General features: G+C 52.2%; 2 protein-coding genes across 7 annotated transcripts in view; one reads left to right on the top strand and one right to left on the bottom strand.

The window, feature by feature from the left end:
* Positions 1–614: 614 nt before the first annotated feature.
* arhgef11 (Rho guanine nucleotide exchange factor (GEF) 11) lies at positions 615–15,628 on the bottom strand. Of its 4 annotated transcripts, none has more exons than XM_078105506.1 (42): positions 15,058–15,628; positions 13,331–13,345; positions 12,968–13,059; positions 12,748–12,852; positions 12,530–12,579; positions 12,369–12,426; positions 12,057–12,256; positions 11,883–11,954; positions 11,663–11,770; positions 11,515–11,563; positions 10,513–10,550; positions 10,299–10,391; positions 9,965–10,033; positions 9,780–9,884; positions 9,585–9,683; positions 9,447–9,489; positions 9,268–9,364; positions 9,069–9,191; positions 8,672–8,695; positions 8,444–8,570; positions 8,184–8,277; positions 7,895–7,924; positions 7,652–7,805; positions 7,370–7,573; positions 7,135–7,182; positions 6,816–6,967; positions 6,596–6,736; positions 6,269–6,345; positions 6,050–6,175; positions 5,820–5,937; positions 5,567–5,715; positions 5,411–5,486; positions 5,139–5,321; positions 4,968–5,049; positions 4,802–4,882; positions 4,631–4,686; positions 4,389–4,541; positions 4,049–4,279; positions 3,599–3,691; positions 3,177–3,469; positions 2,946–3,078; positions 615–2,845 (listed from the first exon to the last, which is right to left on the bottom strand). In XM_078105506.1, the coding sequence occupies exons 1-42, from the start codon at positions 15,090–15,092 to the stop codon at positions 2,796–2,798; spliced, it is 4,326 nt and encodes a 1,441-aa protein (XP_077961632.1). In that variant the 5' UTR covers positions 15,093–15,628; the 3' UTR covers positions 615–2,795. The 4 variants fall into 4 exon arrangements, with proteins under 4 accessions (XP_077961632.1, XP_077961633.1, XP_077961635.1 ...); XM_078105507.1 differs by having other exon boundaries at positions 7,652–7,790; XM_078105509.1 differs by lacking the exon at positions 3,599–3,691.
* A 1,190-nt stretch (positions 15,629–16,818) lies between these two features.
* The window catches only part of LOC120821881 (myeloid-associated differentiation marker homolog), an 18,992-nt gene continuing 14,679 nt past the window's right edge, over positions 16,819–21,131 (top strand). The window contains exons 1-4 of one of the 3 annotated variants that reach the window (XM_078105607.1): positions 17,341–17,479; positions 18,662–19,114; positions 19,145–19,619; positions 19,749–20,018. In XM_078105607.1, coding sequence (XP_077961733.1) covers positions 18,722–19,114; positions 19,145–19,573 — 822 coding nt within the window. In that variant the 5' untranslated portion in view covers positions 17,341–17,479; positions 18,662–18,721 and the 3' untranslated portion in view covers positions 19,574–19,619; positions 19,749–20,018. Of the gene's footprint in view, positions 17,480–18,661; positions 19,620–19,748; positions 20,019–21,131 lie in introns of those variants that run through there. The other 2 variants (XM_078105605.1, XM_078105606.1) reach the window with 2 other exon arrangements.

Genomic DNA, 21,131 nt, shown 5'->3' with positions numbered 1-21,131 from the left:
TGATATCAATGTACAAAACAGGCAGTACTTTTTACACAGTACTGATTTATTAAAAATAATTCCCCCATAATTACATTTACAAACTATAAATGTTATGATGAAATATATTTGATTTTCCGATAAAGTTGTGTGAATAAATGTTTTAACATCTCCTTGAAAATTAGTTGGTGTATAAATATGCTTATTATATATTTATATAAAAACACCCACTACACTATTATGCATCTCTGTTATACTTGCACCGTTTGCAGGTTTCAGCCTTTATTTTGAAAACAAGAACGTTCACACACCATTTCCGGTCTCGTTGTTAACAAATGTTTTTGAAACATTGTTACTTCTTGAAAGAGTATAAACGAGAAAAATCCCGTTGTTTTCTTTTAGGATCACAAATCCAGAGGACGTAAATTCATTGTTATTTTGTTCAACTTTTAACCACAAATGAAAAACTTTATTAATGAGCCGGAAGTTCTCACTAGCAGAAGAAATAAAAGTGTTTGCTGGCATTAGTTTCTGGACAAATTAAGAGACACATTGTTGCCACTAAGTACTAGAACTTATAACATAGAGAAACATTTCAAAGGTGACAATTCAACTCACAGATCAAAGACTCGCGATTCTTTTGCCAGTTTCTTTTTTTTTAATCTCACAAAACACATGAATCTGAGACATGAGCTCTCTTTCCCGTCTGTGCAGCTAAACAATCTCACCGATTTTAAAAACAAGGGAGAAGAAAATAATTTATACATCGTTTTTTTTTTTTAATCATATCTACAAAAATAAAATCAAATACGAGGACTAAGGCTTTACAGGAACAAAAATAACAAATATAAAACAAGTGGGTCTGATCTCTCTATATTACATGAGTGACACGTGTTTTATTTTTTAAAAGACAAAATAAACCATGAGATGATAGTTAGACGTGTGTATGCATACAGTAGTTTGCATCGTGCAGGGAAGTTTCTTTGTGCAACTCATTTTTTTTTTTTTTTTTTTTAAGAATCAGTTATAGCTTCTTTTTTTCCCCCCTCTTTTTTCGGACCGCCCGTTAAGGCCGAAACGCTGACGTCAATGTACGAGATAAATGCATGAAAAGAAGAAATCATGGAGGATACAAAGAGGTAGAAGTTGGAGATGAAAATGCTGTAGTTAAAGAGGAGGAACATTTGACTCGTTTCAACCCCCTCAGACCATTTTCGTCACGTATGTGACAGCTCGGCACATGATGGACAAAAAAAAAAAAAACGAACGTCTGGTCTGAGAAGCTTGAAAATCAGCAGCTGAAATGTTGAGAGAAAAAAAATGGTTCCCTTCAACGCCTCTGAAGACATTTTTCACTTTGGTAGAATATTTCAACATTTCAGCAAAAACATTTCCCTCAATTTTGCATGCGAGTCTCCCCAAAGACACCCGGGCAGCGAGACACTGCCAAGCAGCACAACCCGAAGGCCACTCGGGCCCCGTCCGGGTCCCGTTAGCGTATCCTCCGTTAGCATTTCAAACCCGCTCAAGCGAAGTGCCAGCGGAGCTTCTTCTTGCGTTGAAAAAGCTCACGCAGTCTAAATGCGTTCTGGCTGCTTGGTGCTTGGGTGGAATCACTCCACGGCGCCGCTCTCTGCTGGTCACGCGCAGCCTCTTAAGTGCGATCCAGAAGTAGTGTTTGCTGACGAGATCCGTGCGCTCGTGTCGGTGCGTTGTGCGTAAATCAAAGTAGTGTTGATTTTTGCAAACAAGTACATTTCCCAGAATGACAATGTCCGCTTCAACGAAACAGTTGCATATACGGCAGCGGTTTCTTATTTTACTGCAGATTGAAATTCTTATCAAGCTTTTGATTCCTCCTCCGCTGGCCTCCCACGTGGGCGACGTTGATATGAAATAGGACTTCAGAAGCAGGGGAGAAGGTGGCGCGTCACAGTGAGAGGAGGCCACAGGCGGGAAATGACCGTTCAGTGAATATTTCTACGTTGGGACTCTTCTTGTCGGAGCCGCTGTGCGACTCGAGGAGACGTCAGCGGGGCCGCGACTCTTCCCAAAGACCCTCGTGCTTCCCCCACCGCGATGTGTGAAGGTCTGAGATGAATGAAACGGTCACGTGTGTGTGTGTGTGTGTGTGTGTGTGATAATGGTTTCCTTACCCAGTGCAAATAACCTGAATTATAAAGACACAGTCCTTCGGCCGTGGTGGCGAGTGAACTCAGTGTAAAGCAACCAGTGGGGGGGGGGGGGGGGGGGGGCCTCAAACATCGGCTCCTAAATAAAGTCAGTGGCATCTCCGGTCCCTGATTCGTTCCAGAGGGATGCATTGTGGGTAAAGTGCAGGGGTGACGGGTCCCTCGGAGATTTCCTTAAATTAAAAATTTCAACACTTTTCCGCTTCGTTCCTTCAAACCAACAAAACATACGACTCCTTTTCCTTCACAAACATCCAACAAGGGTCATTTGTTTCCCACTTTCCATTCCTCCAACTCCCCCCTCTCCCTCCCTCCCTCCCCCCATCTCTTCAGTCAACTTGTCTTCTTCCTCTTTTTGTTCCTTCATGCTCTTCCCCCCTCGGCCCGTCCCGGACTCCCTGCTCCTCCTCTGGTAGGAGTCAGAGTTTGTCCTGAAAACAGCTACGGTCCGTCCCGGGCTCCGTTCCACTGGCCAGTGCATGCGGGTGGGGCGGGGCGGACGGGAGGGGGGGGGGGGGGGAGGTGGGGGCGAGAAGGGAGGCAGTGGCCGAGGAGTCCGAGTGCTTCCCTTTGCCATCAATGGAGATCGAGCAACCGGCGAGTAGAATCCCCTCCGCAGCGACGTCAGAATCCCGTCGACTGAACTCTGGGCTCCGCCGGGCCGCCCGCTTTGCCTGGTCGGGGGGGGAGGACATGAATAAATGAAGCTGCGTTATGTGAAAGTGAATCAGCGGCCGGCGTTCGGTCCGGCGTGGAGGTTCGGCCGGCGCTCACCGTCCGCCGAGCCGCGATCCAGACTCGGTGTTCTGGAGACGGTTGCCGGGCAACGCGGCTGGTCCTCCGGCTCCTCATCGGCAAAGGGCTCTCTGAGGGTTTTTAAAAGCTTTTGATGGGACTTCTCGATTTCCTGTGGAGGGAACGGAAAACGACACCAGATTTAGAAGATACGTGAGAGAAAAGAACAGGTGGAGGGTCGGTTGTCGCTGAAAAGCGAAACAAACGCACCCTCAGCTGGCGCAACTTGCTCATCAACCCCTCGATCGTGTGGAAAATCTCGTCCACATTTCTGATCACGTGGCTCTGGGGGCCGGCCTGCGATGGGCCCGCTTCCTCGCCCCCCTCCCGCCGCACGGCCCCCGATTGGCCGGGCTCCTCCTCGGGGGCCGGCGTCTCCTCCTCGGGCTGCGTCCGTGGCGATGTCCCGTCCTCCGGAGGCGGGGGGGGGCCGCGAGGGCCGCTGAGGTCATCGGTGGCGCTCTCCCCCGGCTCCGTGGGCATGACCAAGTAGAAGGTGTTCCCTGGAGGGCAGAACGTGAGCGCGCGAGCAATAAACATCACACTCGACAAATATTTGACATGTGAATAAAAAAAAAGAAATAAAGTATTTGTCTGATAAAAGCTACAGAACCAATTGTAGCCATCATTACCCTGCGTGGCGGCCTCGCCTCTCGGCTTGGATGATTGATCAGCAGTGATGTCGTCAGGGACAGAGGAAGAAGAAGAAGGACCCGCAACCACAGCTATAGCACAAGATAGAGGATAGAAAAGTGTGCGTGTGTGCGTGTGTGTGTGTGTACGTGAATTAAGGAAGCGTGAAGAAGGCGATGAGGTGTGTTTGTGAAGAGCACCCGGACAAAAGAGAAAGAGCAGATCGAGCGCGTGAGGAACCGAACAACGAACCACCGCGTGCAGCGGAAAACATGCAGAGGGAGGCAGCCGTTAAAGAGCTTCACCGGGACATCGGAGAGAACGTAGTCCTCTAATCCAGATGTTCATCCCGAGGGAAACAAAAGGCGATCCGCCCCAAAATAAATGCAACATGCAATCGGAAATGTAGGACAGCTTGGCGGGGGAACTTTCTCCTTCTCATCTGCTACCTTTCCGCACGACCTGAACGCTGCCGGGCGGCTCCCCGTCGGGGGGCGGAGCCTCTGCGACGGGCTCGGCCTCCCACTCGTCGCCGCTGAAGTGGAGGACCGTCTCCAGGGACTCCGGCCGCCGCGAGCTCCTCTCGCTGGCCGTCTCGTTGGTGGGCGTGTCCCCCGAATTGTGGCTCCAAGCGTCTCCCTCTTCCAAGTCTCTCAATATGAGCTGCCTTAGTGTTTCAACTGTGGGGGGAGAGGGGGGGAGGGGGCGGAGACACGACCAACACACACTTTATTCATTCGATTCCCTCGAGGCATAACGTCTGCTCTGCTCTGGGTGGCTCCTCCTCACCGTCTTGCAGGGCCGACTCGGCCACGCCCTCGGCTTTCCGCTCCACGCCCACGAAGCCCTCCGATTGGTCCGTGTCGGCGGTCGCAGAGAGCGCGATGTCGTCGCCGGAGGAATGTGTATCCGTGGAATCCGACTGCTCCGTTATGGAGTTATCTGGAAGATTCATATATATATATATATGCATCATATAAGTGTGCAGGCAGTTGATATGTTATTATTTACACATCCGATGAGGAAGTGACCTGCGTAGGCGTTGCTGCCTGTTGACACCGGAGACGCGCTGCGCAGACTCGGGGAGCTTTGGAGAAATAAAAACACAACGCAGGCTAAAACTAAAAAGTGGAAAAAGAAACCTCCTCCTGGCAGAGCAGCCGACACGTTCCTCCGTTGGTTTATCAGAAGGATCCACTCACCAGATCGGTGTGGGTCCGTGGTTGATCAGAGGGGATGAACCGCCCGGCGATGAGATGGTCCTTTCCAGTAAATTTTTCCAGCTGCAAAAACGAGAACACGCGTTTTCACGGGACACTGAGGACCACGGAGGGACCACCGGGGACGGGGGGACGGGGAAGAGCTTACGTGTTTCTCTCCGAGGACGTCCCGGCCACCAGCTCGTAGATCTGCCTCTCGGTGGTGCTGATGACGTAGAGGGCTTTGTTGTCTGCGACAGAAAGAGAAGAGATTCAGGCCGCGGGCGACGCAGCAGAGCGCCGCTCGGACCCCCGTCGGACCCCCGTCGGTGCGTCCTACCTGTGGCTACCGGCCGCACCAGCAGCGCGTCCAGCTTCACCAGGGGGCTGAAGGAGTTCTTGCTGTCCACGCTGCCGCCCCCGCTGCCCCCCAGCCAGCGGGACGGGTACCTCAGCTGCAGCCGGTCGTCCGGCCCCCTCTGCAGGAGGAGCAGGCAGTCCGACAGCAGCAGCGCTTGGATCTCTGGTGGAGGCAGACGGGAGGAGGCGGAGGGTGAAGGGGCGTGAAGAGGGGGGCCGTGTGCCGTGTGCCGTGTGTGTGTGTGTGCTCACCGATCTGCTTGTCTTTGCTGACTTTCCACGTGAGAGGACCTTCGTGGATCATTCTCTTAGTGCTGAGGTCGAGACTCTGCGAGGGGGAGGAGCCTTCGTCACCATATGAACAAAGTGTGGGGGGGCACAAACCAACGTGGGGCGTTATTCCGCTACCTTGAAGTGCGGGGCAGCGTCCAGACGGCGCTGGTATTGGCTGAGGCGCTGCCGGTGTTCCGTTTCCCTGACGACCTCGTTCACGGCCTGCAGTATCCCCCGGCAACAGGCCTGGGCGCGCTGCAGCGCGGGGAGGTCCGACGAAGCGGCTGAATGAAAAAAAAAAAAGAACAAAACACGCCGTTGGTGTTAAAAAAAAAAAAAAAAAAAGAATAAATAAAATCGCGGTTGCCGTGGTTACTGCGCTCCTCACCCTCTGTGTGTTTGATGATCTTGTCCAGCAGCAGCGGGTACTTGGTGAGCCTCTGCATCTCCGACACCAGCAGGTCTTTGAGCTGCAGCCTGCGACAGTGAGGACTCGCCTCGCACTCCTGAACAAACGCCAGCAGCAGCGGACGAGCGCTTCAGCTTTTCGAGCATCTTCTTTATGTTGCAATGTGTGCACAGCTGTGTGTGTGTGTGTGTGTGTGTGTGTGTGTGTACCTGGATGATGTGGGCGAAGCGAGGGTCTTTACGCTGTTTGTTCTTGATGAGCTCCAGAGCCTGAGTCTGCAGGCTGCACAGCTGAGACGCTTGTTCCTGAAACTCGTCGCCGGCTGCATCTTCAAACTGGACATTTCACCCCCCCCGGACCACCCACCGCCGTTAACACACCGACTCCACGGAAACAGCTTTCACATTGCAGGAGCTGCTGCCACTCACCCGGGCCAGCATCACGTCCCCGATGTCCTGAACGATGGCCGTTTCCCGTCGCTTCTTCATCGCCTCGCACAGACTCGCTGCGAAGAGGATTCGTTTGTTTCAACGTGAGAATCCGCCAATAGTGCGGCAACAAAACCACACGGTGGACTTTCCTGTTTGCTCCCAATTAAAGCCCAGATTGTGCATATTGACACGGGCCCGAGATCACAGTCACAACCTTCTGCTCGGTGTTTGCTCCACTTACCACTGTTTACCTGGCAAACGCACACGCGGGGACTCACTTTACAGTCTAACGAGAGGACGGGGATCTAAAAAGCCCAGACTGACCGTGGAGGTCGTAGACCTGCGGCAGGTTGGGGAAGACGCAGGCCAGCTCCTCGGAGTTCAGCACGGACCTCATCTTCTGGAAGAAGACCTGGTCCAGGACCCTCAAGGTGCGCAGGTGGGACGCCTCGGTGGTGAGCAGCTCTGGTGAGGCACAGCGCAGGTTAAAAACCACGGCCGCGTCAACCCCGCGGGGCGGGCCGACCGCGTTCCCCGCTCGTACCGTAGATGACGGCCTGTCGGTCCACCTCCCCGGGGCTGAGGGTGGCGAGGAGCTGGGGAGGAACCGTGTCCTGCCAGTTCTGACCGTCGGACAGCTCCTCCTCCAGCGCGGCGGCGGCGTCGGGCAGCAGGGCCAGCGGCGAGTCCACACTCCTGCAGAGGCACGCACGCGTCAACACAGGTGGGGGAGGGGGGGGGGGGGGGGGGGGGGGGACGCACACACACACAACTTTTCTTTCTGGGGAACCAAAAACCATCTTTTGGCCCGTTTGAGAGAAGTCGGCCATCTTGGTTTCTACGGGGCGGACGCAGGAACTCACCTGCGTCTAGACCGAGGGGTGTATGGGGGTGTAGGGTTCTCTAGAGACCTGAGTTTGAGAGAGAGAGACGGCATGAGGTGAAGAACCTACACTTCCAAGAGGAGGGGGGGGGGGGGGGGTGTTTGAGGCAAAGCGGGTCAGATTGTTACTCCTAAATTATCCATGAGATTGACTCTAAAAGCCCACGACAAGCCCCTCCCCCTTGTCCCCGCCCCCCGGCCCGGTGGATCTTTACCGCGCGGAGCTGCTGGACGCCGACGATGCGCTGTGCCGCAGCGTCCGGAGGCCCGGCCCCTCCCGCTCCTCGCCGCAGTCCTCCATGTCCACGTCGCTGCGGGAGCGCGGGACCGACTCGCCGGCCGCGGCGGCGCCCCGCCGCCGGCCCTCCCCCTGCGCCTTCAGCGACTCGCTGCGCGCCAGGCGCACCGACACCGCGGGGCTGCGGGGCAGAGAGACAGCGGTGAGGCCCTTGCGGGAGGCAAAACGGAGCGGCGCGGGCGGCGTGCCGGGGACCCACCTGGCCATGGCGTCCTCTCCCAGGCTGCTGGACGAGAGCCTCTGGGGGTCGGCGCCGGCGCCGTCGTCTCCTTCCTCCTCCCCCGTTTCCGTGTGGTTCTCAAACTGCTGGATGATGTTTCTCACGCTGCCGGGTCGGACTGGAGACACGGGCGCTGCTTGAGTGTACAGCGCGGTTAAACAGGGCGTGAACAAAAAGGGGGGGGGGTGACGTGTCTGAGGTGCAGTGGAATGAGAGATGTACCTTCGGTGGGCGACAACGGGACGTGGAACGCTACGAAAACCAAGATGAGACAAAAGGAAATCAGGACGACACAATGAAAATCAAATAAACATGCAAAATCAACAAATGCAATGGGGGGGGGGCGATGGGGGGGCGTTGCATGTTTGGGTCGGTGTTCTCACGAGGTTTCACAGCAGATTGATAAGTGACGTTGTTCTCAGTGAAATAAAATCATGAATTTAAACGATTCAATTTAAATATGAGATGATTATAACGATTAATAAGTGTGTGTGTGTGTGTGTGTATTTACTGGACTGGGAGGTGGTTCTGGGTTTGCCGATGTACTTCAGGATGGGATTCCTCTTCTTGTCCTCTCCATCTTTCTCTTTCTTGGTACCACTCGGCTGTGGACAGAAGGACCAGAGAGTCACGTTACCGGCCAACGAAACAAACGTACCCGTCGGCTAGTAACAGGGGAGCAGTCCATCTTAAGCGGGTGTCTATTTGTGAAACATCTTTCCCGTCCAACCCTGCTTTTTGTTCTGGAGGCTTAATTAAAGTGCCGCTCACCTTCTTGGTCTTTAAGAACGCCAGCCACTTCTCCTTCTCCGAGCTCAGACCAGGGAAGACCTTGGAGTCTCTTAGCTTGATGCCAGAATGCCGCAGGTAAAGGTGCACGGCCGACGCCAGAGGAGAACTATGGGCGACCACAAAGACAAGGACATCAAACCGAATCCCTCAAACGGACTGCTGACCAATGACTTTGCCCTCAGACGAGTACTCGTTTACGCGCTTTACCTTCGGTCCTCTTCGTGCTTCGATCTGGAGCAGAAAGATAGAAAAGGTCGTTAACTCAACAGAGACATCCAGCCTCAATCCAGCTCATGCGGGTGCATCAACGGCGGGAGAAACACACTGCGGCGCTGCGGTCATGTGATGGGATTGTGTGTGTGGCGTCATGTGGTTCCAAGGTTTGGCCGCTGTGGTAATGACCTTTGTTATGAGAGCTTCTCTTGTCGCTGCGTAATAACTATTTTATTAGGCTCCAAACATCTGACCCGGTTGCTAGGCGACCCTGGTTCAACAGCAGCATGAGCGTGTGCGTTTGTGCGTAGGTCAATGCTCACAAACCGAAAGCTCAGATCGCGTTTTGGCACAACCGTAATAACACATGAGAAGGAAACGTGAGGCTCACAGTATTTCCCACAGGGCGGTGACCTGTCTGTCCACCACCTGTCTCTCCTTCACCGGGTCCCCGTCCAGCTGCAGCAGGTCTCCCTCCCCGAACAGAGAGCCCAGGCCCATCGTCTGCTTGTTCCTTTGGAACACAAGCGGCTTGGGATTAGCACCGGCACTCGGTAACGCCGCCTCGGGGGTCTTCGCTCGGGACGCACCTGTAGTCCTGGATCTGCTCCTGGACGTCCGGCAGCACCTGCTGCTGCAGCTCGGACAGCGGCCCCCTGATGTCCTCCTGGGCGTGAAGTCGCCCCTCTGAAACCGACAGCGGCGTTACGGCGGCGCGTTCGCTCCCTCTCCGGGCCCGCCGGCGGGAATACAAGACATGCGTTCTTACCGATATCGGAGAGGTACTCCTCTCGGACTCGGATCTTCAGCGGCTTCGGAGGGAGGGGAAAAAAAGAACAAACGGCACATTTTTACACTAAAGCGACGGTTCACTTTGTGCGGCGGGTGTCAAGAAGACGAGACGTACCGCGTCTGTGTCCAGGAAGTGGGAGCAGATCTGCGGGGCCAGCGCTCGGGCGTCTTTAGGGCTGGAGCCCAGGTAGGCCTCCACCGACAGGTAGAAGAGCTGCAACCAACGAGAGCCACACCGTGAGCACGCCGACCTCCCTCCATCACGCGCTCTCTCTCTCCTCGCGCGCGCGTAAACGCGGCGTGGACGTACCAGGGGGTTGGGGTCCAGAAGCTGCGTGAAGACGTATCTCATGAACACCGTCATGTGAGCCGGTCGGGACTTCAGCAGCTCGATGTCCTGGAACGGGCCGTCCATCTGAGGGCAAAGTGAACGCATGAAGAATCGGGTAGATGGAGGGAGGAGGAGGAGGAGGATGCAGCGAAGGAAACACGCACCTCATTAAACGCGTAGCCGTCCTCTTCCTCGTCCTCTTCCTCGGGGCCGATAATCTGGGCCTTCCCGCCCTTTGCACAGAGAAGCACAAACACACACACACACACACACACACACACACAGAATTCAAGAGACAGAAAGAAACTCAGTCACACGGGTGCACGATGGGGGTCAAGGAAGGAAGCTCTCAAACCGATGTGCGAGTCACAGTGAGAGGAGAGGAAAGGAGGCAGGAGAAGAAGGAAGCATGTGAGGACCTCATCGCTGCCAGGAGGCTCTGAGAGAGGACGCAAGTGTGTGTGTGTGTGTGTGTGTGTGTGTGTGCGTCCTTCTCACCGAGTCTGACAGGGTGTGTGTGTCGGAGTTCTGCCGTCGGTGCAGTGGCGTCCTGAAGGAGAATGAGGGGGAGGAGTGGGGACTCTCTAGAGCCTGGTGGGGAGGGGGGGGGGGGGGGGGGGGTGGATGAGTGGGGGCCATCGCGTACACGATCGCACACATGCAAACACACAATCGCGCCAGTTCACGACGAGACAAAAGCTGCGTCGCCTACCTCCACGTCTCCTTCGCTCGAGTCCATCGAGAGACGACCTGCCGAAGGACAGCAGACGGACTCAGTGTGTGTAGTTTATAGTGTAGAGTCTCAGTGTGTGTAGTTTATAGTGTAGAGTCTCAGTGTGTGTAGTTTATAGTGTAGAGTCTCAGTGTGTGTAGTTTATAGTGTAGAGTCTCAGTGTGTGTAGTTTATAGTGCAGAGTCTCAGTGTGTGTAGTTTATAGTGCAGAGTCTCAGTGTGTGTAGTTTATAGTGTAGTCTCAGTGTGTGTAGTTTATAGTGCAGAGTCTCAGTGTGTGTAGTTTATAGTGCAGAGTCTCAGTGTGTGTAGTTTATAGTGCAGAGTCTCAGTGTGTGTAGTTTATAGTGTAGAGTCTCAGTGTGTGTAGTTTATAGTGCAGAGTCTCAGTGTGTGTAGTTTATAGTGCAGAGTCTCAGTGTGTGTAGTTTATAGTGCAGAGTCTCAGTGTGTGTAGTTTATAGTGTAGTCTCAGTGTGTGTAGTTTATAGTGCAGAGTCTCAGTGTGTGTAGTTTATAGTGCAGAGTCTCAGTGTGTGTAGTTTATAGTGTAGTCTCAGTGTGTGTAGTTTATAGTGCAGAGTCTCAGTGTGTGTAGTTTATAGTGTAGTCTCAGTGTGTGTAGTTTATAGTGTAGAGTCTCAGTGTGTGTAGTTTATAGTGTAGAGTCTCAGTGTGTGTAGTTTATAGTGTAGAGTCTCAGTGTGTGTAGTTTATAGTGCAGAGTCTCAGTGTGTGTAGTTTATAGTGTAGAGTCTCAGTGTGTGTAGTTTATAGTGCAGAGTCTCAGTGTGTGTAGTTTATAGTGCAGAGCCTCAGTGTGTGTAGTTTATAGTGCAGAGTCTCAGTGTGTGTAGTTTATAGTGTAGTCTCAGTGTGTGTAGTTTATAGTGCAGAGTCTCAGTGTGTGTAGTTTATAGTGCAGAGTCTCAGTGTGTGTAGTTTATAGTGCAGAGCCTCAGTGTGTGTAGTTTAACAAACCTTCTCCTGCTTGGACGTAGCTTATGGAACATTCTGACCTCGTCCCCTCCTGGTGAAGCAGAACAAAGACAGTTCATAGATATTCATATATATATACATATATAGATATAGATATAGATATATATGACAACACGTCAGGTCTCCTCACCAGGTCTTGCTGGATCTTGACCCGGACTTGGCGAGCTCTCCTCTGGGCACTTTCGATCCGCTCGCCCAGTGACGGCGACGGGTTCCTCGACTGCTCCTCCATCAACTCCTGCCAAGTAGTCAACAGCCACATTGAGCTCCGTGCAACAAGGGAGCATGCAGTCTCAACTGTGTGTGTGTGTCAACTGTGTGTGTGTGTGTGTGTGTGTGTGTGTGTGTACCTGCAGTTCAGCCTCTTCCTGCTCCAGCATTTTCCTGAGTATCTGAGAAGCGTGCTTCTGTACTTCTGGGTCCTGAAAGAGAAACCACACGTACAACAGATGATTATTTGTTCGTCAGTCTTAATAAAACGCTGCCGATAGAATAACAGAACTCCTGAGTAACGTTTCATCCACCTGCAGTGGTTTGGGTCCGGTGATTCTTTGGGAAGGCGTGCTGCTCAGTCCAGAGGGCAGGGGTGGAGGTGGAGGGGGCGGAGCCTCCCCACCCAGAGACGTTCTTTTATTGGGCGGGAGGTCAGCGGGGAGGGGGTCTAGGGGCAAGGAGGCGGCGAAAGGGGGCGGGCCTTGTAGTGTCAGAGCAGCGTAGGGACCCGCTGTGGGACGAGTCAAAGACAAATACGATTGTACCGAAAGCGAAAAAACACACACACACACACACACACACACACACACACACACACACAATCCCCCTCAGGTCAAACTCACATTTGATGAGCTTTACCACCTCCTGATGGGACATGGAGGACACCAGCGAGCCGTTGACCTGAGAGACGGAGACGACAGGAAGAGGAATTCAGCAAATATCAAACGCGGGAAGAAAACAACGACTTCAAGATCCCGTCTGTGATGCGAAGCATTAAAATAACCTTTATGATTCGGTCCCCTTCGTGGACTCCGGCCTTGACTGCTGCACCACCTGTGAAGACGAGTGAGAAGAGTCGTCACTGTCCGTCAACAAAGTCCTCTGGCTCATTTTATGTCTGAAAAGCACTTTTCGAAAATAAGCAGTTTCAACGAAAAAACAAGGTGTGGGTGTTCAGTTTGCTGCGTGAGGAGTAACGAGTCTGGTGTTGACGCGTCTTACCCGGCCGGACGTTCTGCACCAGCTTCACTCTCTCCCCACACACCGTGAAGCCGAAGCCCAGCTGGTCCTTCTGCACCACCACACATCTCTGGACCAGACCGGTAGCTGGGAGGGGACGGAAGGAGGTGAAGGGAGACGTTAAATCATGTTGCATATAATGGAAAGCAACCCACCCCCCCCCCCCACCCCACCCCCACCCGGGGTGGGAAGTCCCATTTACCTGCACTCTCAGCGTGGATGTCCACCATTGGCTCCCTCTGCTGGGCGGCGGAGGATTTGCGCTCCGAGTCGCCGATGGTCAGACTGCTGAGCCTGGTGTGGGAGACGACAGAACGACGATCAGCATTGAAACATTATTGGAGGGACGGGGGGTGAGGGAGGGGGGGCTCTGTGGGCTCGGCTGCACTGAGGGAGGGGAGGTCTGAAGGGAGCGAAAGAAAAAGGGCTGAAACATGCCGAAGAGAAGCTTGCAGTGATGCGCATCAACCGAGGGGAGAGGGGGGGGGGATTATGGGGGTGAGACGGCGACGACATGAGGAAATCCATCAGATGCAACAAGAAAGGAGTCGAAGGGGAAACTCACCAAGCAGCAAAGGGGCTGAGGGCGAAGCATGACAGAAGGGGGGGAGGCAGATAAAAAGGGGGAGAAGAGAGAGAGAGACGAGTAAATCAGCATGAAGGCCACAGAGAAGAAGAGTCTCCCGTCACGCCCCCCCCCAGTCACCCTCCTACAGGCTGTGGACACGCGACTTCCAAGCAGCACGTCCGATCCAAACACACGACGTGTCTCAATACCGCCGACGTCGTTGACTAGATGTTGTTTTCACTTTCCTTTCAAACGCCGGCGCAGAGTGTGTGTGTGTGTGCGTGTGTGTGTGTGTGTGTGTGTGTGTGTGTTATCTTTGCAGCACATCGCATGCGGGCCGCGACTTAACGAAATGGCACAAACGTTGAAACCGGTCATCTGATTAAGCGAGCTGGTCTTTCTTCTACTCGCCTCCCTTTGTGACGGCTGCACGCAAACATCTGGCTTTGGAGATGGAACACTGCTATCAAGTTGGGCGAGTACCAAGTACACAAAGTCCAGCCTTATGACATGCTCGTGTAATCTTTGTGGTTGCACTCGAGACGAAACTGTCGGTGTTTCCGTCTCCCTGAATGTGAAGAGTTTTGGGAGTCGCTGTGATTTACTTCAGATGCTCGATGTTGCGATTTTAATGCTCTTGCCAGGCTGAAACATAACGTAAAAATATAAGTGGGTTAACGGGTCATAATGAAAAGAAGGTGCTCGCATAGAAGCCAAATGCAAGTGTGTGACTATGCAGCTTTATTTTTACTTTTTAGAAAAGAAAAAAAAAACATTATTTCATTTGTGGCGTTGTGACATTCTCCTCTCTCTGAGACATTTTCTGCACGTTAACGTCAGGTTTCATTTAGTGGAAATGTGCTGTGGATTACAGGAGTTAAACACTTATTGGCTGAACAGTGAGTTTGATTCTTAAGTCACATTTGTTTCTTTCTTTCTGCATGAGGATCTACGGTTTATGCAACACACTGCGTCATATTTCCGTAGTCCCATGCGACAAAAGACTAAATATAGTATATTTCAGGTGATCTAAAAACGTACATAAGCAAAGTGGTGGCATTTCTATAACGAACTTTTTCTAGTTTGGCGAAATGGGAGTTTATGGGAACAACAAAACACTTAAAAGTTGCCCAACAACAACAACCCCCGGTTAACTACTTTGGTCTTTTCTAAGTTGCTTTCTCTTCAGCGCGAGTTGTTCGACCGACAAACTAACACAAACACACAACACTAACGTTAAGTAGTTTATAAAGCCGTTACTTTCGAACATTGAGCCTTTCTTCAACCTGAACCTGAACGCAGTAACTCCAGCCTGTGCGCGCTGAACCTCCTCCGGGTGCTGCACCGTGCTATCGATGTTCAGTTCCGCTTTCTTTTCGTTCCGTCAACAAACTTAAATCTCCAACCTCCGAATAAATTGATTTTTTTTCAACATGTAAAATGATTTACTATCATGAAATGATGGCGGGGGGGTGGGTCGCGCTTCCTGTTCCTCAGTGTGCTGCTGCTACTGTTTCGCATTCACTGGTCTGCTCTGCTTTTCCTTGTGCCGGCGAGCGATCACCTGTCAGCCTCGTCTGACTCGTTCTTCCGGAGTGCCGCGCCGGACCCGAGTCGCTTAAAGACGCGCCAGCGGGCCGATCTGGGATCAGCCAAGCCTCCTTCGCTCGACGCGGAGGTGAATCCTCAAAATCACAGGAGCGGTTCGCGTGTGCGGCTCGTACCTGTCCAGCGTGGAGGTGGGCTGGCGGAGACTCATGCCTGCAGCCCTGAAGGCTCTCCTCTGCTTCCTGCTGCTGGAGGAGGAGGAGGAGGAGGGGGGGTGGGGGTCAACGCTGTCACTGGGCCTCTTTTATCATCATCCCCATCATCATCACCACCACCACCACCACCATCATCATCTCGTTCCTCTTCAGATCGAAGCCCACGCGATGGGGCCCGGTGCCGTCGTGCTTCCGATCAGATCTTCCAACTACCGGGAGAGCTCCTCATGTTCCCACCCGACTCCCCAGCGGCTCCAGTTAGGAGTCAGCAGGATCACAGATATAAAAATAAAATAAAACACTAACACTATGATCTCCTCTGTGTCGCCACTAGTGGTTAGAGATAAATGCGTGTTTATAAATTAGTGTTTCCTGGCTCAGCGGATGAGAGGACACGTCTGTCATCAATCACGGCTGAGAAGTCTCGCAATGCTCCCGGAGGTCAGCGACTCCCGTGCGGGGGGGCAACGTCCGCGCGAAAGCCCGGTGTGCGGGCGCATGCGTTTCCACGCAAACTGCGCTAAGGCGCGCGGCCGACGCGCAGGTGGCAGCGCGGCATCGGTGTCGATTCGTGATGCGGATCGACGGCTCGTCGCCCCGATGAGACGAGTCAAAACACACACACACGCGCGCGCGCTCCTCCGTGTTTACATGTGTTGGATTTCACCAGCTGTGATGAGGCTCGATAATCCCACCGGAGCCTCGCGCCGCTCCAATGTCGCACCGATCTTATCCGGGGGGGTAGATCGTGTTAACAGTTATATTTCACCACGTAGTGATTCTCTACCTGTGCTGACTACACGGCTCGATACGTGAAATATAGGTTCTCCCAATTTGACGGTAACAAATAAAGATAATAAACGTAACGGACAAAACTAGCGAACCGCTCACGTCTCTAAGGCCTCGTTAACTTGTCATTTAATTAACGTTGCGCGCTGTAAACAACGAACCGACGTTAGCTAGCTAATTAACAGATTAGTTAGCCGGCATTAGCTAGTCCCCCGCCGGGGCTTTAAAAGAAGAAAACGAAAGCGAAAGGGTGTTTCTCTATTTAGGGTCAAACGCGAGTTTCTCGGTTTGGGGAGTCGTGATTTATCCAATTAGCTGATTTAAGTGGGTGAGAAGGACCATCTGAAGCGGCCTGCAATGCGCAGCTAGCGTTAGCTTCCCGGGGCTAGTTCTATGGTTGGGCCGATTTCAACCCGCGGCATCGCGTTGGGCCCCGGGCCGACCGAAAGCACCGTGGGTTCGGCTCTCGGATGCGGCAAGGGGTCGCTCCCCTCGGAGCTAGCTAGCTAGCTAGCTAACCGGCTATGTCTGCTAGACGAGACGCCCGCATGACTTTAACTGCATGCGGACATGTGGGGGGGTTGTGGTGGTCGAGATGATGGATGCTCGTGGAAATCCCAGCTCGATGGATCCTCCAGTCCCGTTTTCGTGCGAATTCAAGCACCAACGCTGCACGTTAGCCGGCTAACGCTAGCTGAAAAAGCAGTACGATTTCAGTTAAACTCCACCTCGGGTCTTTTTCTTGTACGACAAAACAAGTCCGGGTGGTACAATCCGGATTGGCGTCTCTCTCTCTCTCTCTTAGTGAGCCGGAAGACTCGGATGTTATCGCTGCATGTACTTAATGCCTTTATAAAAATCCCAGTTCTTGTAAATAGTGATCTCTGCTGTGTTGTTATCCTGCTGTCTGGACTGGCTGCTGATACACCACCATGTTCTCAAAGATCATACCGAGCACAATGGCGCCCCCGGCTGGACGGATTGTGGTACTGCAGCACCCGTAAACTGACATGGGAGATACTGCATCGTACAAATGCGTATTAGTCAAGTAAATGTATGACTTTTTGTATGTTTTTTTTTGTTTTGCATCATCCACCGTAATGCGGTTTATGTACTTTAGAGAAAGCAACAATATAATAACGTTTTGGGCCACAGAAAAAAAGGTATCATATGGTTTTCAAGCCCAAAGCATATGAACCAAACCGTACTTCGACTGAAAAATGATTTAAATTCACATGCATTCACTGGAGATGTAACATTACTATCGGTATTGTGACTGTTATTGATTTGCATCGTAGCGGATGTAAGTTTCTTGTTGCTTTTATTTCCCGTCTTCGTGTGAACTGCATTCCTGAGGGTTTTTTTGGGGGGGGGGTTGGGGCACAGTTTCAGTTTATTTCTGTGGCTGACGGAATGTGAATCACTTGAAATGAGGAATCGCTCGGGCATCGGATTCAACGCTTTACCAAATAAGGCGCGCGCGGGGCGTGCGCTGCTCTCTCTCTCTGCAGAGGGATGAGCAGAGCGGGGACGCGCATCTCCAAAAGCGGGCACGGCTTTCACGGGAACTTTGAGCTTACGACTTAAAAATAAGGTAAGATCGAGCTTCAACCTCCTATTGGCTTCCCGTGTTGTTGTTGTTGTTGTTGTTCTTTTCTCGTGCACGTGGATGGTCGCGGTCTATCCTCTGGGAGTAGGACCACAGGCCGCTGGGTGCGGCGTGTCCGCCGTCTGGGGCGGAAAAACCCTCCGTTTTTTTTTTTTTTTTTTTTTTTCAAAGTCTGCATTTGACTTTTGACACAGATGTTCCAGGCGCGCGGGTTTGATGTTTTAGAGGCTTTCTCTCTGGTCTCATCCAAAACGTACGCGCGGTGATATACAAACCTCTACCACCAAACCTCAGAAAGGGAAAACCGAGGTCTGTTTCCTGCCTGCGAGGGGTGAGGTGGGGTGAGGGGTGAGGTGGGGCTCACACAGTTTGAGCTCAGTTATTAACCGAACATCTGTCAGTCACATCCCAGTGTCCACATTTTTATCTTGTGTGTGTGTAACTCTAACAACGGGCTTCATTTCTAATCGGGTTCATTTTTGTTCGCTGGGTTGTCTTCCTGCAGACGCGCCGTTACCTCAGAGCAGCTTCCTGAGCCTCCTTCCACGGAACAGGAAGCAGAGTGGATGCTTAAAAACACTCATTTGCTTGCGAAATCTTCAGAATCGTCGTCAGCACTTTCATGTGGTTGTGCTCCACTTTATAAAAAGTCCCACACATCTGCATCAACAGATGTGCATAAACAGAAAGACAAAAAACAGTTATCAGTTACTCTGCTACCCGATGGCGCATGTTTCAACCCGTTTAGCGCATAAAGCCTGGAACGGGTCATCTGGCCAATGCCCCTGAATATCGCCATGTTCCCATCATCCCAACGGCAGGTCGCCTGATCTGTAGGCACCTTCCCACAACACGAAGGGCAGGTGTTGTGCCAGTTCCTCAGTAGAGTTCGAAACAAACATTCACGGCAAACCCACGGTCATAGATGGATACTCGTTTAACGTTACATGGAATTTGCGTGTCGCTAAATACCCAACTGGCGAAGGAACCTTCCACCGACGACCATTTCCCGTAAAGGCTCCTCTGAGCAGCTCACAGCCTGATCACGTTCCTCCGCCTCTCAGATGAGTTATTTCATACAGCATTAATAAGGCAGCAGAAAAACAGTTTTATCAATGAAGACAGACTTCGCATTCATAGTGATTCTCTTCTCTAATTGACTTTCAGCGGAATACGTGACCTCCCGTCAGTGACGCCTCTCGCCGGCTCCCGACTCAGCGTCCCACGATGCCGCTGATCGTGCTGCCCACCTCCCAGCTGCTGTGGGTGCGCGTGGCCGCCCTGCTGTTCACCTGCGTGGCGTTCAGCGTGACGGCGCACGGGGCCCGGCTGGGCCACGGGGGCGCCGGCGACTGGTGCATCTTCTGCTGGGCGTTCAGCTTCGCCTGCACCCTGCTGGTGCTGCTGGTGGAGCTGTTCGGCCTGCAGGCCCGGGCCCCCGTGTCCTGGACCAACTTCCCCATCACCGTCGCCTGCTACGCCTGCCTCCTCTGCCTCTCCGCCTCCGTCATCTTCCCGCTCTTTTTCCTCAAGTACCAGAACTCTTCTGGCGAGGCCCGCGACCATCGCATCGCCGCCACCGTCTTCTCGTGCCTGGCGACGGTGGCCTACATGGGGGAGGTGAGCCTGACCAAAGCGAGGCCGGGGGAGGTGGCCGGTTACATGGCCACGGCCCCGGGCCTGCTGAAGGTGTGCCAGACCTCCGTGGCGTGCATCATCTTCCTCCTGGTCAGCGACCCCGTGACCTACGACCGGCACGCGGCCCTCAAGTGGTGCATGGCGGTGTACTGCATCTGCTTCATCCTCTCCATGGCCGTGGTGGTGCTGTGCGTGGGCGAGTGCACCGGCCGCCTCCCCGTCCCCTTCTCCAAGTTCCTGTCGGCCTACGGCCTCCTGGCGGCGGTCATGTACTTGACGGCGACCATCCTCTGGCCCGTGTTCCAGTTCGACAGACAGTACGCGGGAAGCGGCCGGGCGCCGTCCAAAACCATCGCGGCGGCGGTGCTCACCGCCCTCAACTTGCTGCTCTACCTCGCCGACCTGGCCTACACCGCCCGACTGGTGTTTGTCAGCGCCTGAGGAGGCGCGGGGAGAGGAAGGAGCGCCGGCGCTTGCAGACAAAGAGGTCAGGAGGTCGAAGGGCTTCACAGAGAAGCGTCACGTGACTGATTGTAGAATCCTAAGTGAGATCTGCTGTCGATGGAGGAAAGAAAAGTCCCAAAGTCACTCACGGTGTCTGTGTGTGTGTCTGCAGGGTTTCACCTCCAGCGTGAACGGACCTGTGAAAAACACCAGAACAACAGGAAGGACGTGGAAGGCGTCCGTCAGTGTCAGTTAGAATCCATGAAGTCGTCACACTGGAACACAAGGACACGCGTTAAATTGTATTTCACATTAAGACATTGAGGCGCCCTGGATGTTCTCTTCCTGCCCTGTTTTCCCTTTTGTTTCATATTTATTCTCCTTATTACAGTATCACAGCCAGTGTTCTGCACATCTTCAGTAAAGGGGTCAAACGGGTGGTTTACATGTTGTACCTCGTCATTTACAAGTGCCTTCCTCATTCCCAGTGTTGTGAAAATAAATATTATCGACCTGACAAAACCTTTTTTTAGTGAGTGTTTGGATCACAAAATACTTTTTATCCTTATAGAGAATCAGTGTTGAAGCATTTAAAAGAATGTAAAGTTTATGAGTTCCTTTTTTTAAGCACCTGATGAAAGTGTTTTTGATGCAGCGATGAACACGACCGCGTCTTTGTTTCTCTCTGTCGCTTCTATTCAGTCAGGAAATGAAACCCAGCTGCAAAGAAATAGACAAGAAAAGACGTCCTTTGTTTTGTGTAACTGTTCGATGGATAACAAGTTGAAGCTGTGCTTGGTGAACAGTACAGAACATAAATTGCTTTAGTTTTAGTTCCTTTTAAAAAGGACTGAGGGGAGATTGTGTGAAAGGAGGAAGTAACGAACGTGTTGAAACACCATCAACCTGCCTAGTTGGGGTTTTAGAGGCTTTCTCTGATCACGTTCACTCATGTGAAAGGGCGGGAATAAAATGTGTTGTGGTGAAAAACGTACTTAGAGAAGAAGATTCAGGAAACACTTTCAGACTCAGTCTGCTCCGTCCAACTGTCTCTACTGTCACTTCACCCTCGACAACATAGACGGTAAGTTCATTTCTTTCACCGTATTTTGTTTTCGGTGCTGTTACAGCTGATTCTGTATTTTGTATTTTTATGCTTGTGTTTTTGTTACATTATTTTTGTATGATAATGACTGTTTTAAAGTAAATACAAACTTGCAATTTTTAATGTAACATTTGACCAATAACAACATCTAGCTGATATTTATATTCTCTTTCAGAGATGAGGGTTGTAATGTTGGGAAAAACTGGCTCTGGGAAAAGCAGCGTGGCGAACAGCATATTAGGAGAGAAACTGTTCAAGATCGGCCACACTGCCAACTCTGAAACAAGTGAAAGTCGATCAGTAACCAAACGTGTTGATGGAAGAGACGTCACCTTGATCGACACTCCTGGTTTGTTCGACACAGATCGACCTGAAGAGGAGCTGAAGCCTGAAATAGTGAAGTGCATCATAGAGTGCTCTCCTGGGCCTCATGCTTTTATCATTGTGTTT

This window comes from Gasterosteus aculeatus, chromosome 7 (genome assembly GCF_964276395.1).
Source record: "Gasterosteus aculeatus chromosome 7, fGasAcu3.hap1.1, whole genome shotgun sequence".
NCBI classification, from domain to species: domain Eukaryota; kingdom Metazoa; phylum Chordata; class Actinopteri; order Perciformes; family Gasterosteidae; genus Gasterosteus; species Gasterosteus aculeatus.
This window is presented reverse-complemented; position numbering and strand designations above follow the sequence as displayed.